This window comes from Chionomys nivalis, chromosome 21 (assembly GCF_950005125.1).
Source record: "Chionomys nivalis chromosome 21, mChiNiv1.1, whole genome shotgun sequence".
Lineage (NCBI taxonomy): Eukaryota > Metazoa > Chordata > Mammalia > Rodentia > Cricetidae > Chionomys > Chionomys nivalis.
In genome coordinates, this window is record NC_080106.1 from 27,992,734 (window position 1) to 28,008,470 (window position 15,737).

At 37.6% G+C, this 15,737-nt stretch overlaps 1 protein-coding gene across 8 annotated transcripts in view; it reads left to right on the forward strand.

Moving 5' to 3' along the window:
* Cdh8 (cadherin 8) overlaps window positions 1-15,737 on the forward strand; it is a 334,430-nt gene that overhangs the window by 205,061 nt on the left and 113,632 nt on the right. For all 8 annotated transcript variants that reach the window (XM_057753478.1, XM_057753479.1, XM_057753482.1 and 5 more), the window contains exons 5-7: window positions 1,895-2,062; window positions 4,973-5,160; window positions 8,757-9,010. In XM_057753478.1, coding sequence (XP_057609461.1) covers window positions 1,895-2,062; window positions 4,973-5,160; window positions 8,757-9,010 — 610 coding nt within the window. The remainder of the gene's footprint in view (window positions 1-1,894; window positions 2,063-4,972; window positions 5,161-8,756; window positions 9,011-15,737) is intronic.

A 15,737-nucleotide genomic window follows, 5' to 3' on the forward strand; every position in this document is an offset into this window, starting at 1 on the left:
CCCCAAGCGAGTCCAGTTTTATCCCATGCTTTTTCAGACCCAGTCCAGCTGGCCTTGGTGAATGGGGACGATCTACCGGAAAGCAGGCTCATTCTAACAATAGATGTGTGATCTCTGAGTTGTATACATCATGGTCAAATATTGTAATGAATACTTCCCTTGAAATATATCATTATTAAATGGCAAATATTTGTAAACAAAGAATGTAATTCAATGAACTACTGACTGTATGGGTAGCCTTGATACAAAAGTGTTGTCAATGAATAATAACATGGAAAGAACTCACTGCCTTTCCCAAGTATGTTTAGTGCTTGAATGAGTCCTATTTCTCTTGATACTTTCACACCTCTCATGCTACCCAAGTTATTCAAAGATCTAAACTCTTTGGAAATCCTTCCAAGACGGACAGTTTTAATTAAAACTGTGAGTTCTAAAAGAAAATTGTAAGTGCGGTTTTAGAATCGATAAACAGTAAGGATGTTGGATTAGAAATGAGGGTAGGAGTTATCTATATTCATGAAGGTATGGTATTGAAAGAGTGGGATATCAACATTTATTATGTTTGAGGTCTGGAAATGAGGGATGGAGCTGACCTATATAATGGTGGTATGGTGCTAACAATGATTTTTAAGTTTGGACAGATTTTTTTTTAAATTACAACCTCAGTTTAATATGCAACCACTCAATCTGACTATTTAATTGTGAGAACTTAAATGAAGAAGGGATTGCTTTGATGCATAATTAAGTGAAAGGGTAAGAAACAGAAAAGCATAGTACTGAGCTGGGGAACAGAGCTCAGTAGTAGTCTTGACTAAAAGTCATGAGACCTTGGGTGTTCCTATCAGTGAAAAATAGCAAACACCAAAGAATAAAAAGAGAATAAGAAAAGGAGAAGGTGAAGATGAATAAAAAGAAGGAAAAGGAAAAAGATGAAACACCAAAAAGACATAGGTTGCAAGGTTATGACAAAATTACTGGGTCCTGGAAAGGTGAGGGAATTAGATAGCTTGGAGATGTGTCACCATGAGACTATTTAACAAACTTGTGGTAAGTTCACATAAGGAAAACTCATGTGCCTGTAAGAATCAGTGGAATTAGACACAATGTACTGCAAACAAAAATGGCATTCACTGCGTAAAATAATCAAATGTGAGAAAAATGGTAGTATTGCATTTGCGACTGCATGTTTACAAGGACACACACACATAAATACTAAACACATAATGAACTTGACATTAGATTAGAATCTGGGCAATATTTATCAATGAAAAAAGGCACGTGAGAAGATAGAGAACTATGGAAAAAACTTTCTGAATAACTTCAAAGATATATAATGAGATTTCTAAATCTAACAGATTTTCAAATCTAATCTGTCTGTTTTACTTCTGATTGGTAGTCTATTTGTTGGAGTTGATTATACTAATTCATTTATTTTGTTCGCCTTCTTAATGTATCTCTGAGCCAAAGAATAATTTATCTTTGACCTTAGAGCCTCCAAGCTATTTGTTGATTTACTCATCTTCTAAGGGAATTGGGGTGTGTGATAAATTGCAGCATTGTTTCACTTGCAGGGTTTTCCTGCTAAGATGAGTCTGTGCTGTGATTTATACTTTAATTTGGTAGGCAGTTTGTTTTCTAAAGCATATCTTTACAAATTCTCATAAAGCCTTCCAATAGGTGCTTTTGCAGGTTATCTATGAATGCCTATAACCCCATTAAGACTCAACATTAATATTACAGACACATACCAGTTAAATATCAGCAGAAAACAAAATTTTCTCGAGCCTACTCTTGATGTATTCATATGTGTGTCTGTGTATTTGTGAGTGTGTGTGTGAGACATACTCATCGCTTCTGGAATGGTCTACTGAAGTTCAGTTTTTGTTTCCCTCAGCTATTATCAAAACTGCCCTTCCGAACATGGACCGAGAAGCCAAGGAAGAGTATCTGGTCGTAATTCAAGCCAAAGATATGGGAGGACACTCTGGAGGTCTGTCTGGAACCACAACACTTACAGTGACCCTTACTGACGTTAATGACAATCCTCCAAAATTTGCACAGAGTAAGTGATTTCCTGCACTTGTCACAAATCAGGCAGATTTCTAACTGAACTGATTGAGTTTGTTAAGGAGAAACAATAAATAAATGAACAAATAAATAAATAAACAAACAAATAAATAAGGACTTGTGTCTTTACCACATTACACCCCATCAATAAGAAGCTTGCAAACTTTCATTTGAATAATGTTAGGAGCTGTATTATATAAAAACGGTAGAGGTGCAAGAAGAATAAAATATAGGGTCTGTAAGCCCTTAGATGTTAAATACGCCAGCCCAAGGATAGGTTGCCTTATGATTTTTAAGAAGGTAGTTCATAGCCGGGCGGTGGTGGCGCACGCCTTTAATCCCAGCACTCGGGAGGCAGAGGCAGGCGGATCTCTGGGAGTTCGAGACCAGCCTGGTCTACAAGAGCTAGTTCCAGGACAGGCTCCAAAACCACAGAGAAACCCTGTCTCGAAAAACCAAAAAAAGAAGGTAGTTCATTACATTATTGTTATCAGTATCTAAGGACATGGTGGAACTTCCTGCTGGCTTAGGAAACACCACATGAAAACTCTTTTGTGAAAAGAAAGAGAAGAATATGTAGTTCATCTTTTGCCTCCCTTTGATGATTATTGCATTTCAGGAGTGATAGTTGAGTTTCTAAAGCATTCTTTTTGGTTGAGGTAATGATTATTAACTATGATTACCCTGATGAAGATGACAAGAACACACAGTACTGTTGTGGAATATTATTGAAAGTTGGCAATGATGTGTTGTAGTTTTTCATGCATCATTTGTTTAACATTGAACGTAATGATGCAATTTTAATTATGTAAAGACGTGTTGCATCTGTTTCATCTTGCCTGCCTAAGGCACCTGATTGGTCTACTAGAGAGCTTAATGGGCAATAGCTGAGCAAAAGAGGTATAAACAAGGCTGGCAGGCATAGAGAATTAAAAGGAGAACAGGAAAAATGAGAGAAGGAGGAAAGACCCAGGGACACACCAGAGGCAAGAAGCCAGGCAGACATCAGTCAGCCAGACTTAGAGAAACAGCAGCTGTAAGATATCCAGAAGTAAAAAGATAATAAGACCAGAAGCAAAGGGTAGATAAAGAGAAACTGGTCAATTGAAGTTAAAAGAACTAGGCAGAAACAAACCTAAGCTGAGACAGGGCATTTGTAAAAAAGAATAATAAGTCTCTTTTCTCTAAAGAAAAAGCCTGGTACAGAATGGCAGGAGATAAAGGAATGTTCCATTTTCTTGACTTTTCAAGGCTCCATGTTCTAGGATTGGCAGTAAGGCAAAGTCCACTCACTGGCTAATTTGTCATAAACACACCGAATGGATAATATCCAAATTCATATTGAATACAAACCATGAAAGAATTGGGTAGCTTGAGTTAGACAGAATTATTTTCTTTGTCCACATTATGGTAAAACTACTTGCAAGGTGGTTTTCTTCTTTAGTCCCATAATATTATGATTCCAAGTGAGTTTTAATTCATCAGTAAGGAAAGGAGATCAAGGATCTTTACTCATCAAATGAATTAGTCTTAAATTCTACTGTTTAATACAAACCATAGTTATTCAGGGATTCACCATTTGCATTTAAACTGTGATTAGGTAATGTTCTACAGATTTAACTTATCCTCTGGGCTTGTTGTTCATTGAATGTTTGTTTTCCCCTGTGATTGCATGAGGACTCAGTCTTTCCGATTGTTAAAGGCTCAGTTTGCCTTAATCAGGCCCTGAAACAAGAACCTGAATCTAAGTAATCAAACTTGCTCAAGGAACACCAGAGGGGAAGTAAGAAGAGGCATGTTAGAAAGCCAAACGGGTGCATGATCCAAAAACTTAGCACTGTGGATTCATGTGCCTTTATCCCACTGAGAAAAGTCTGAACTGTTGAAAACATTTTTTAAAATTGGCAATGATTCAAAGATATCCCTTCAGAAAAGGGTGGAGTCTAGCATTTCATAAACTAACTCCTGTCAGTCTTTGATGACTGCTTCTGTGAAACAAATCAGTGCTGAAACAGTTCTTTCTGCCTGACATGCAATGGATGAAATGGAATCTGAAGGCAAGGTAAAGCCCCTAGGCAAAGAAATGCAAGAACAGGTAGACAGATGTAGGGCAGGTGAGCACTAATGTGTTAATGGCCGGGGGAGTGGTCAAGTACCACCAGCTTCCACTAGACCAATGAACACGATTGCAACTAGCATCTCAACCAAGAAATTGGAATAAAAATAGGACAAATGTCACTGATTAGATGTTCTTTACTGTCCCCATAGGAGAATGAAAACACACTGTAATTGTATTTTTGCCTAGGGAGTTTTGAAGGTAGGATTTTAGTCTTTAGAGCAATGAAGAATTTGGTGACAATAGGAGTATTTCATGTATCTGGACAGCTTGCTGCAGGGCATGGCAGAAGTTTAGTAATTGGATTTTATCAAAAATGGTCTACAAGTTAGTAAATATAAAAGTAAGTTCAAAAGTGACTTTCAGTATGTTACACATTACAGCTCTCTGTGCTTAAATTAGCTTAGTATTTTATGTGGGGCAGCAATGAATATCCCCACAGGCAGGCAATGTGATTACACAGAAAGTAGAAAAGAAAATTCACGTAGACTCACTAATATTCTGACATGATTACTTTAAACAAATACTTGGTAAACATAGGGGTGAATAGGTAAGGTCTCTGTCTCTGAAGAGTGTTGAAGGGGGTTCACTACTTCTTTGGAACACTTGTTTCACACTTGTTTAAATGACTACACATTCCACAGAAGAGGTATTCTGCCATGACTACCACCATCTTGATAGCATCTCTATGGATATCCAGAAGATAGGAAATGTCCAACAAATTGTGCTAAGTTAGTCAGTGAGTGAAAAGTATTGGTGTGCTACCCAGTATGTCTCTTCTTTTTAAAGGTTTGTATCACTTCTCAGTCCCAGAGGATGTGGTTCTAGGCACTGCAATAGGAAGGGTTAAAGCTAATGATCAGGATATTGGTGAAAATGCGCAATCATCCTATGACATCATTGATGGAGATGGAACAGCACTCTTTGAAATCACTTCTGATGCCCAGGCCCAGGATGGTGTTATAAGACTAAGAAAGGTAAGCTAAAGAATATTTTCTTAAATTTTTAACTCTCTCCCAGAAACTGGACTTTTGAGATCTCTGAGAGCTGAGTAGACAGACAGAGCCCAGAGTTGGTAGGTACTTAGATTTAAGCTGGAGGGTGGGATGAGAAAGCATGCATAATAGATCTGTTTAGTATCACCTGTCTCTTAGGACCACATCATATGTCAGATGTCACTCCGGTAAACCAGTTACCAGAGGGAAACACCCTCTTACTACTATGTCCACATTCTGATTCAGCGATTATTTTTCCTCTAAGGCAAAATAAATAAATGAATAAATAAAGATAAAAATAAAATAAAATCACTTAGTCTTTATGTAGGGCACTGATGTCACGTAACCCTTACCCAATTGAGAACAAATGAATAAACAGTTACTACTGACTGATGAAACTACTCCAGGATACAATCACCTACAGTTTTAATGGATTCTCTGTGGGAACAGCTGTGCTCCAGACTCAATAAGTTCAATAGATTTTAGGCTTTCCCAGGGTAACTCTCATATTTCTGCTCCCCCATTCCTTGATTTGTCCCTCCCAAATGTGTTGACATTTCCCCAAGTCCTCACTAAAAACTCTACTTTCAAAGAAGCTCTCTCATGAACTTTTCCTTTATACAAAGCATGTAGAAAAGAGCTCATGACGTATGCATACAAACTTTTATGTGTGTAAAGAGAGATCCATTGTGATGGAAGACATGGTACTTTCTTCAATATTCACCTTCACACCTTTGTTGGTCATGATGTTTCAAATAGATTTTCTAATTTATGAATAAAAAATACATGTTGGGACACACTCTCAGAACCAATAATTTTTTGTTTGTTGTTTTTATAAGAACTAAAATTCACAGCACTAAGCCTGCTATGCAATTCTATTATATGACATGAAGATAATTTTCTACTGGAAATATAGCTAAGTGGAGGTATGCTTGGCTATCATTGCATCCCATACCTGGGACCTCAAAAATATATGTGAAATGGTAGTGATCTTCATTTTCTTTTTGAAGAGCATCAACAGTGGGAACATGGAATTTTTTGAATACATTTTTGTTTAAAATTTTTTGCAATCAATGTTGAAGATATGGCTATATTTATCTTCTTTAGTGAGCAATGCTATTCTCATGCTGGGATACAACACTGAACCAACAGTTGAAAAATATTTAAAAGCTTGCATCTCTAGTAGAGTGCTGTGTAATTATGTTTAAGACAATTGCTGAACCACTCATAACCATATTTTCCCTGAATAAAATGCCCTAATTCAATTTTTAATGTTTTTATTAATTGCTATCTTTTGTTCCTGCCAGGTATTTTTATAAACTGAAACATTGATTGTTCACTGTGATTCTGCCCACTAATATTTATGAACTTGGAGGCATATACTTTATACTTCTTGACATGAAAAAAACATAAGTGGATTTTAGAAAAGAGTGTATGAGGGGGGTCACATATCTATAGGCTAATGCCATTGCTTTTTAATTGATAAAATCCTCAGGACACCAGAGTGTGTTTTGTGTTCGTTAAGCTGGGCTGAAAATTATAGACAAAAAAAGAAGAAGAAGAAGAAGAAGAAGAAGAAGAAGAAGAAGAAGAGGAAGAGGAAGAGGAAGAGGAAGAGGAAGAGGAAGAGGAAGAGGAAGAGGAAGAGGAAGAGGAAGAGGAAGAAGAAGAAGAAGAAGAAGAAGAAGAAGAAGAAGAAGAAGAAGAAGAAGAAGAAGAAGAAGAAGAAAAAAAAGAGTCAAGTCATTCTTGGAGAACTGCTTGGTTTTGTTTTTTACTGATGCAAAAAAAAATGGAATAAGGTACAGGAAGCCTATATTCTCATTTAGGCAGACTGTTCCCTGTACTCCTTCTATGAAAGAATCTAGAATCTATATGGAGAATCCTGAGAGAATTCTTTGAGACTGAAGATTATGAAAGCATGAGGTGAAGAGAAATGAAAGATGTTGATCAAAGGGTCCAAAATTACAAAACTAGACATTATTAAAGATACTTTATGCAATGTGGAATATCATTTCTAGAAGAATAGATTCTTTATATCTACCCAAACTGATAAAGCATTGTGGTGATGGATTTGTCAACTGACTTCATGAAGTCCTCATTTTGTGTTTCAGCATTCTATTGTACCTTAAAATACACACAATTACTATTTGTCAATTAGCAGTACTATTAACACATTACAGAGAACATTTTGAGCAGATTTTATAAAGTACATGGAATAGCAAGCCTATTAAAGTGTAGGTGATTTTCAGAGTTTGAATTTTCTCATACCATCCCAAATCGTCTCTTCCAAACTACACACACATACACACACACACACACACACACACACACACACACACACACACACACTGTTCTTTCAGAATAAACAGGGGAGTGTGTTTCCACTGTTTAGCCAAAAACATTGGGAAGGGAGAGCTAAGTACCATTACATCTGCATTCAAATATAAAAATCAACTTGGATGTTTGAAATAAGAATATATATTTAATCTTTCGCAAGTGCTCTGTAAGACTTCACTGATGTTAGTTTTTGTTCCAGCTTCCTATTTTCTAAAAAAATCTGCATTGCAGATTTAAAGCTCTGCTTCTTCTGAGAAATTGCAATGCATACATAAACTATCTTCTTGAGTCTTGACAGACTTACATTCTTAAAATGTGGAGTATTGTGAGTTGCCAGGAATTTGCCTGGATGGGTTCTGGTACAGATTGGTTCTAATGTATGTGAGGGAATGGATTCTCTTATATCACTTGGTTCACACTCATCATTGACAAAGTCTATTAACAGTTAGGGAATGATGTTAGAGCAATGACGTAATTTCATTTTTTAAGTGATTAGTGTGGAGCAAAGTCGGACCTAGTTGCATCAATTTATTGGCCTTCACACTTCATTTTTCTAAACATAAACCAAAATAGGCCTCTTTATGAAAGCAGAACTCTGTGCATGGTTGCCTGATCCATAGAACAGCACTTCTGACAGAGACATACGAATGTCCTAAAAAGTTACAAACTCCATTTCAGTCACACAAACAGTTGAGTAGAAATGTTTTGGAAATGATATGAAATGCTTTTTGTTAGGATTAGTGCTAAATCATGTTTTGTAAGGTCTCCTTGGACTAAACAATGATCATTTCTAGCCTTTCTATTTCACACGCTGTTGCAGAAATGATAAAATATTGTTCACAGATAGAGATTGTATTCAGTGTTGCCTTATCTGCCACCAGCAGACACCCAGTTAACCAGATGATTAGCATGCTGGTCGTGTCATCAATAGTAAAATTTTATTATGACTCGGAAGCGAAAATTTGATGTTACAATTCATGACTGTGAATATTTTGTGAATTCTAAGTGAAATGAGCGAAACAAAACAGAACAATAGATTAGACTGGCTGTGCTTCTATAATAAACAAGTATCAATAAATGCCTGCAAAATTTACACGCTGAATCTAGGGGAATGGATCCCATTAAGAGTCACAAACCGGCTTAAATGAGAATAACTTCCATCCATCCCCATTATACTCATTTGTTCTTGCTGCTATGGTTTAGAGAGAAGCATTCATCTTTGTCATTTTTTTTAACAGCCTCTGGACTTTGAGACCAAAAAATCCTATACACTGAAGGTGGAGGCAGCCAATATCCACATCGACCCACGGTTCAGTGGCAGGGGACCCTTTAAGGATACAGCAACAGTCAAAATTGTTGTGGAGGATGCTGATGAGCCCCCAGTCTTCTCTTCACCAACTTACCTCCTTGAAGTTCATGAAAATGCTGCTTTGAACTCTGTGATTGGCCAAGTGACAGCTCGTGACCCTGATATCACTTCAAGTCCAATAAGGTATTTCTCATTTAAGTGCAGTACTTGCTGCACCATAGGGCGAGATGAGCCTTTGAGACTTCTGTGATGAAGGGCTTTCTGTCAGTATATCCTCTCTCTGTGTGTGGCTGGTGTGTACATTCATATATTTGTCTACTAAGAGCTACAGAAAAATGCCTAGAAACAGGAATATCAAAATAAATCAAGTTATTCCAGTTCATGGGAAAGCTATATGGAGATGCAAAATTGCAGGCATTTTATAGCACTTTGGGATGGATCTTTTTCATTTTATGCTTTATTATTTTTTAGTATTGCATGAGCATTGCCAGTTGTATTTTGTCTCTTCTGACAGATATAGTGAATTATATATTAGAATTCAGAGGTATGAGCCCACCATGTCACCGCATTTAGAAGTGCCTATCTTGTTTTTGAATGTGGGTCTGAAATCACCTTCTTCTCAGTTCGTGAGCATTCTGATAAGTCAGCATTTCTGGACTGGTTTCTTTTACAGAAAGACAAATATTTTTGTGTCATTTAAAAATACCCCATGTTTATAAATTTCTAGCTTAAGAATTTTTCCTAGGGTGAAAAATAATCACTTCTTCAAATTATTTTTTTTTTGCTTTGAAATGAGGCCCAGTTCTGTTATTTTATATTTGATTTGTAGACACCTTTTATTTTTTAGAAGTCAACAAATTACAGTAAAGATGCTCACCTTGAAATTGCTGTTAATTAACATCTGTTACCTTTGTGCTAGTCTCCAAGGTTGAGCTGTTGCCTAATAATGTGTTTGAAAGTGGATTTCAACTATTGCCATATGTGTGAGTGTGTGTGGATGTGTGTGAGTGTCTGTGTCTGTTTTTTGAGGGGGCTCACACGCATAAGCTTCTGTGTGTGTGTGTGTGTGTGTGTGAGAGAGAGAGAGAGAGAGAGAAAGAGAGAGAGAGAGAGAGAGAGAGAGAGAGAGCGAGAGAGAGAGCGAGAGAGAGAGTTTGTCCGAGAATGAATGAGTATGTTCTTTTTTTTTTAATTGGAAAAAAATTTTCCCGCTTCCTCCCCGCCTCCCATTTCCCTCCCCCTCGTCCCACCCCTCTCCCCCTCCCCCCACTCCTCTTCTCCTCCCTCTCCAGTCCCAAGAGCAGTCAGTTCTTGTGTGAGAGTTTGTATGTGAGTGTGTATGTAAAAGGTTTTCAATTTCTAAGCTAAAATATTTAGGACTGGCATCTTTGCAATGTCTTTTTCCATGAATCTCTAGAAAAGTAAATTTTCTGGAGCTTTTATTTATTTACAATTTAAAATTTATAATGCTATTTTATTTTTGATACTAGTTTAGTAGTTCTTTTTCCAGGTATTTTTATCATTATATGTTTATATATTAGACCTTGTGTCCTTCAGCTACTGTACATCTGAAAAAAATTCTAATAAGTTTACCTTTTGAAGAAACAAAGCATTTATGATGCTTTTGGTTTCCTAGTAATATAGATGCGTACATTTAACAATAATAAGGATGGGAGAAGAGGGAATGATTTGGCAGGCTGTGAAAGATGAGGAGTTAAAACAAGAGCAGGAAGGGTAGAATTGATAGAAATAAAGAACTTGCACATAAAATTTTAGAAAAACCAATTTTAACAATTACTTAGTACATGATTTTTCATTAATATATATTTATGAACTTAAAAATGTATTGTTTCCATGACTTGAGGGTGATAAAGCTAAAATATGGAGGTGAAATTCTTCAGGACATTAGTGTCTCCAATAACAGAAGATTAGGACAAAATGGGAATTATTTTCACATTCAGCAAGCTCTTATTAATATACAATTTATTTTTAAATTTGGGGCAGTCAAAGACATCCCTATGAGGACAATAAAAGAAAAGTTTCTGGAGAAGAGCAAACTACTTAGAAGATAACCCTGTTGACTGAGATTTCTGACCTGCCCAGTCCCGCAGTCATTCAGTCCCAAAGAAACACACAGAAGTCTACATTAATTATAAACTGGCTGGCCTATTAGTCCAGGTTTCTTATTTCCTAATTCTTACATCTTAAATTGGCCCATTATTCTTGTCTGTGTTAGCCATGTGGCTTGGTACCTTTATCAGTGAGGTGTTCTCATCTTGCTTTCTCTACATCTGGATGATGACTGCATACTGAGCTTTCCTGTTCTCAGAATTCTTCTGTTCTCATTGCCCTGTCTCTATTTCCTGCCTGGTTGCCCCACCTATACCTCTCGCCTGACTACTGGCCAATCAACGTTTTATTAAGATACAAAGGAGAAATCTTACAAAATACAAGACCATTGTCCCACAGCATAGCCCTCCATGTGAGGATTTGAATAGTGGTCTGAAGGTCATTCTCATCTCAGAAACACAAATGACAAGCTATAGACATGCAGAATTATATCTGTGAGAAGGGCAAGTGTGGAATGTAAGGGTGGGAAGAATTCTGAAAAAAAATTACAAAGGCATCAATTTCCTGGCTACACAATGAAGTTGTGCAGTGACTTTATGGTGGGATCCATCTAGATGAAATTATTTTCATGGTTTTTCCATGTTTTTTTTGTCTGAAAACATCCTTACTTTCTTACTTTTCTCACAACCCCAATCATGAGACAGACTGTGAAGGGAGTAAACCAGATGGGTGTAACTGAAGTCCCATTCATTATGAGAATAATTTCAGACCTTCATTTGTTGACATTTCTACTGTTATAAGCAACCAACACATGAGTTTTCAAGAATGTATTAAATCATGGTTTCCCAAGAAATAAGAGACACACATTATCATCATCATCACACACACACACACACATACATTTATGTCTGTGTGTGTTCCAAATGCAGTGTTCATCACATAAGTTACAATGCTATTATTATGGAGTGACATGTTCTTAATTAACAATGAGGGTTGAGGAGCTGTGTGCTTCAAAACGAATCACAAAACTAGGCATAAACCAGGGTCACCACACCTCACATTGATTTTACACATTTTATAATCTCTCCCATTATACTCGTGGTAAACCAGCTTTATTGAAGTAAATGCAGTTCCCAGGGAGTCAAGCTGTGATTCTCACTATAACCAATTATGGCCATATCTATTATTGGCACCGCTTAGAAGGTGTGTGTGAAGGAAGCTAGGGACTCCTCAACAGCAACATCTAGCTTCAAAACGGGTCATTTTCCAGTTTAACTAAAGGGAGGATGGACAGATCCAGTGTGCTTTGCTAACACAGATATATCAGTGGTTCTGATGTATGCGAGGCAAGTGCGAGTTTCTACACGACACTGATACCATCTAAAGAGACAGACATTATGTCAAAGTATGTGTGGGAGACTTTGATATGTCAGCAAGACTGTGGGTTCCACAAAGTCTTGACAGGTAGATTGACCCCAGGAGGTGACACTTAAAGTCTGAACCACTGCGTTTTCCCCCATCCGGTATCATTTCTGTATTTCTGCCACCCTCCTCTACCTGATGGCTTATAGAAAGGGACTTCCCTATGTCTATACACAAATGGCTAATTTGACTAGAAAATTAAATTTCCCAACTAACCAGGTCAGAGAAAAAGTCATTATAAAACTAACAGATGGGTTTAGAACAACTTTTCCTTTGAAAATAGATCCACAGGATGTGACATCTCAGGGAATCTCTGGGCTACAGATAGCTATGCATCATTTAGAAGTATTGTATTTCATACACTGACAAGACTGTATCCATCTTTCAGGATAATATTTGCTTTTCCATCCTGCAAAATAAAGTCAGCTATTGTGGCATCTGCTGTGTTAAAGCATGGAGTCTTTTGCTGGCTCATAGACTTCCTGTGCGATTCCTTTTTGAACACAGCTCCTAGCTGAAATACCCTGCATTTTGAAATACTTATAACTACATTTAGAATTGTGTTCCTATCTGTATGTCTCAATATTCCAGTCCAGAGAAAAATGAACCCTCATATCCATGAAAGTCCATGATCACCCTGTCTCTCTCCCAGGACGTTAATTAAGGGTTTTCCCTGTCTTCTCTACTACGTGTTGCTCAGTAATGTAGAATAATTTCTGACAATTTATTTAAGGATGATATTTTTCAACTCAGACTAAGTCAAAATCATATTAATATTGGACTGTTGGTTTGCAGCATAGCTGTCATCCCTCCAGTTCCCTGAGACTTGGTTTCCTCATAAGACGCTTCATTCCTTCTAGGGCATTGAGCACATGATGTCACTTTATTAGACATAATATTCATCAGCATTACTAGCTAATAAGGGGTACGCCATCACACATTATAATATTTTAGCGATTAATTTATTTATTTTGAGTGGATCTGTGTTTTGCCTGCATGCGTCTTTTTGCACTATATATGTGAGGAATATGCACTAAGTTTGTAGAGAACTTTGGATCCTTTAGTTTCTGGGTTACAGATGGCTGTGAACAACCATGTAGGAATCAGAAATTACAAGAAGGTCTTCTGTAAGAGCAAGAAGTACCCTAAACCCCTGAGACAAGTCTTCAGGCCTCTCAGTTTTAAAACTAAATGAAAATTAAATATTTACTAGTTAGTTTAGAAGAGAATTATATTAAAAGTGGCTACATCTATGTAAAATGACATGGTACTTTTTGGCTTACTCCATTAATTTTGTTGTTTGTTTGGGTTAAGATATACTTCAAAGAATATATAAATAATGTAGATAATGTCATTTCTTCTAATTTTCTCATGCTGGTGATTACAATATTTTCACTAATGTGATCAATATGTCTTAAGCCCTTTGCTAATAAGCTAGTTAAATTTGATAACATTTCGAGATGATATGTCTAATCAGTTTCATCATTTAATACAGAAAGGTGAGGAGGACAAAACAGTGAACCCTTCAAGTATCACACAAACGGATGGGTGAATTTCATTGTCAACTTGTCTGCCTTTAGAATCACCATGGGAATATATCACTAAGTGTGTCTATGAGGATGTTTTCCAGAAAGGTTTAACTGAGATGGGGGAAAAACTCTCCTGTCTACTCTACTTTAGATGAGCAGTGTCCTCCTAGGGGCCAGGATCGAGAACTTGATCAAATAAGGAATAAACTGAGCACCAGCGTCTATCACTCTCTGCCTCTCAACTTTAGGTGAGGGTGACCTCAACAGCTACTTCCTTTCCTTCCCTGGCGTGATGAGCTGTGCCTGAAATTATAAACCACACGATAACCCCTCTTCACTAAGCTGATTCTGGTCAAGTATTTTGTCACAGCAATGAGAGAAACAAATCACACCATCAACTTTGCAACCCTGTAGCAAAATACCTTCAATCAACTTAGTAGCAGGAAGGTTTAGTGGCTCACAGTTTCAGACTTTCAGATTATGTGGCAATGGTGCTTTGAACCTGGGACAATTCCACGTATCAAAGTTGAGATCATGTTGCTGAAGAGGCTTCTCACAATATAACAGATATGAAACAGAGAGAAACACTCACACAAAGAGAGAGAGAGGGAGGGAAGGAGGGAAGGAGGGAAGGAGGGAGGGAGGGAGGGAGGGAGGGAGGGAGAGAGGGAGGGAGAGAGAGAGAGAGAGAGAGAGAGAGAGAGAGATTGATTTGAGGAGACAACAGCCTCAATATCCTCTAGAAAAGCACACCCAAGCAAATTAACTTCCTTAAACAAGGGCCACCTCCAGAAGGTTTCATTGCTACTTCCTGGTAGTACCTGCCTTAGCCCAAGTGAGAAGTGTCCACTGGAGACTTTCTAGACTTAAGTTCTTGCATGGGGCTATTTTGGACCCCTACTGTCTGGTCCTGACCTGTATGACACAATTCTTTTCTTTATCCTTGATCACTGCAACTGCAAGTTGAACTCCTCATTCTCTAAGTTGTTTCACCAACACCAGTATGACTACAAGGGAAGCAGAAAACTAGCTCATGTCTGGTATTGAGCTGTCTGTGTGGGATGTCCCCAGTCATCTGCCTTGCTGCTTTATACAGTGTAGCTGTGAGCTACACTGCGATCAGGGAGATGAATGGGGAAATCCATGAGAAGTTTATTTGATGAATCTAACATTATTCCAAAGCACTGAGAAATGGTAAGGTTTTAGTTTTGTGGAAAGGAGGCTGAAACTCTGCAAGGATGAGGAGAATATGCTTACACTAGAGTGTAGCAGATTGTTATGAATACAGGACCTAAACCTGAGTTTCCCTTCACTAACCTCTGAGTTCATCAGTGGGTTACTGGATTTCAGATTCTTGAATCTGAGAATGATAACAACTGATGCTTGGTCAAAATGCCATGTTTTATGGCAAAGTCACAAAACCAGTGTGAAATATAGAGAATTATTTGCAGGTAAGATGATACCTAACAGACAGTGAGTTTTAAAATTAAGTGGACACATGGGTACAAGGCTCATGTGGCCCATTTCCCTACAATAAATTTATTTCAAATCTATTCTGGGAGTCACTGTGCTTATGAAGTGAAAGGTGGCTCTTTTTAAACTGGTAACTTTCTGTTGTTTTCAGAATATTCACTTTGAATATGATTGCATGAATTGCTAAAATTAAAAGTCAGACCAATGGCCACTTACTAATAGAATAGGTGATTGACACCGGATCACAATGGCCGCATAGTCTGTTGTCTGATCCCTCTCCTGAGCATAAGGACCCACTCGACACAAGAGCAGCGTGTTGCTGTTTTCCTCCTGGCATGATGGCATTTTTCTCGCTCCTTTTGATTGCCAGACAGGCTGCTAATGCGCTCTTGTCATGAAAACACTTTTCGCCACCA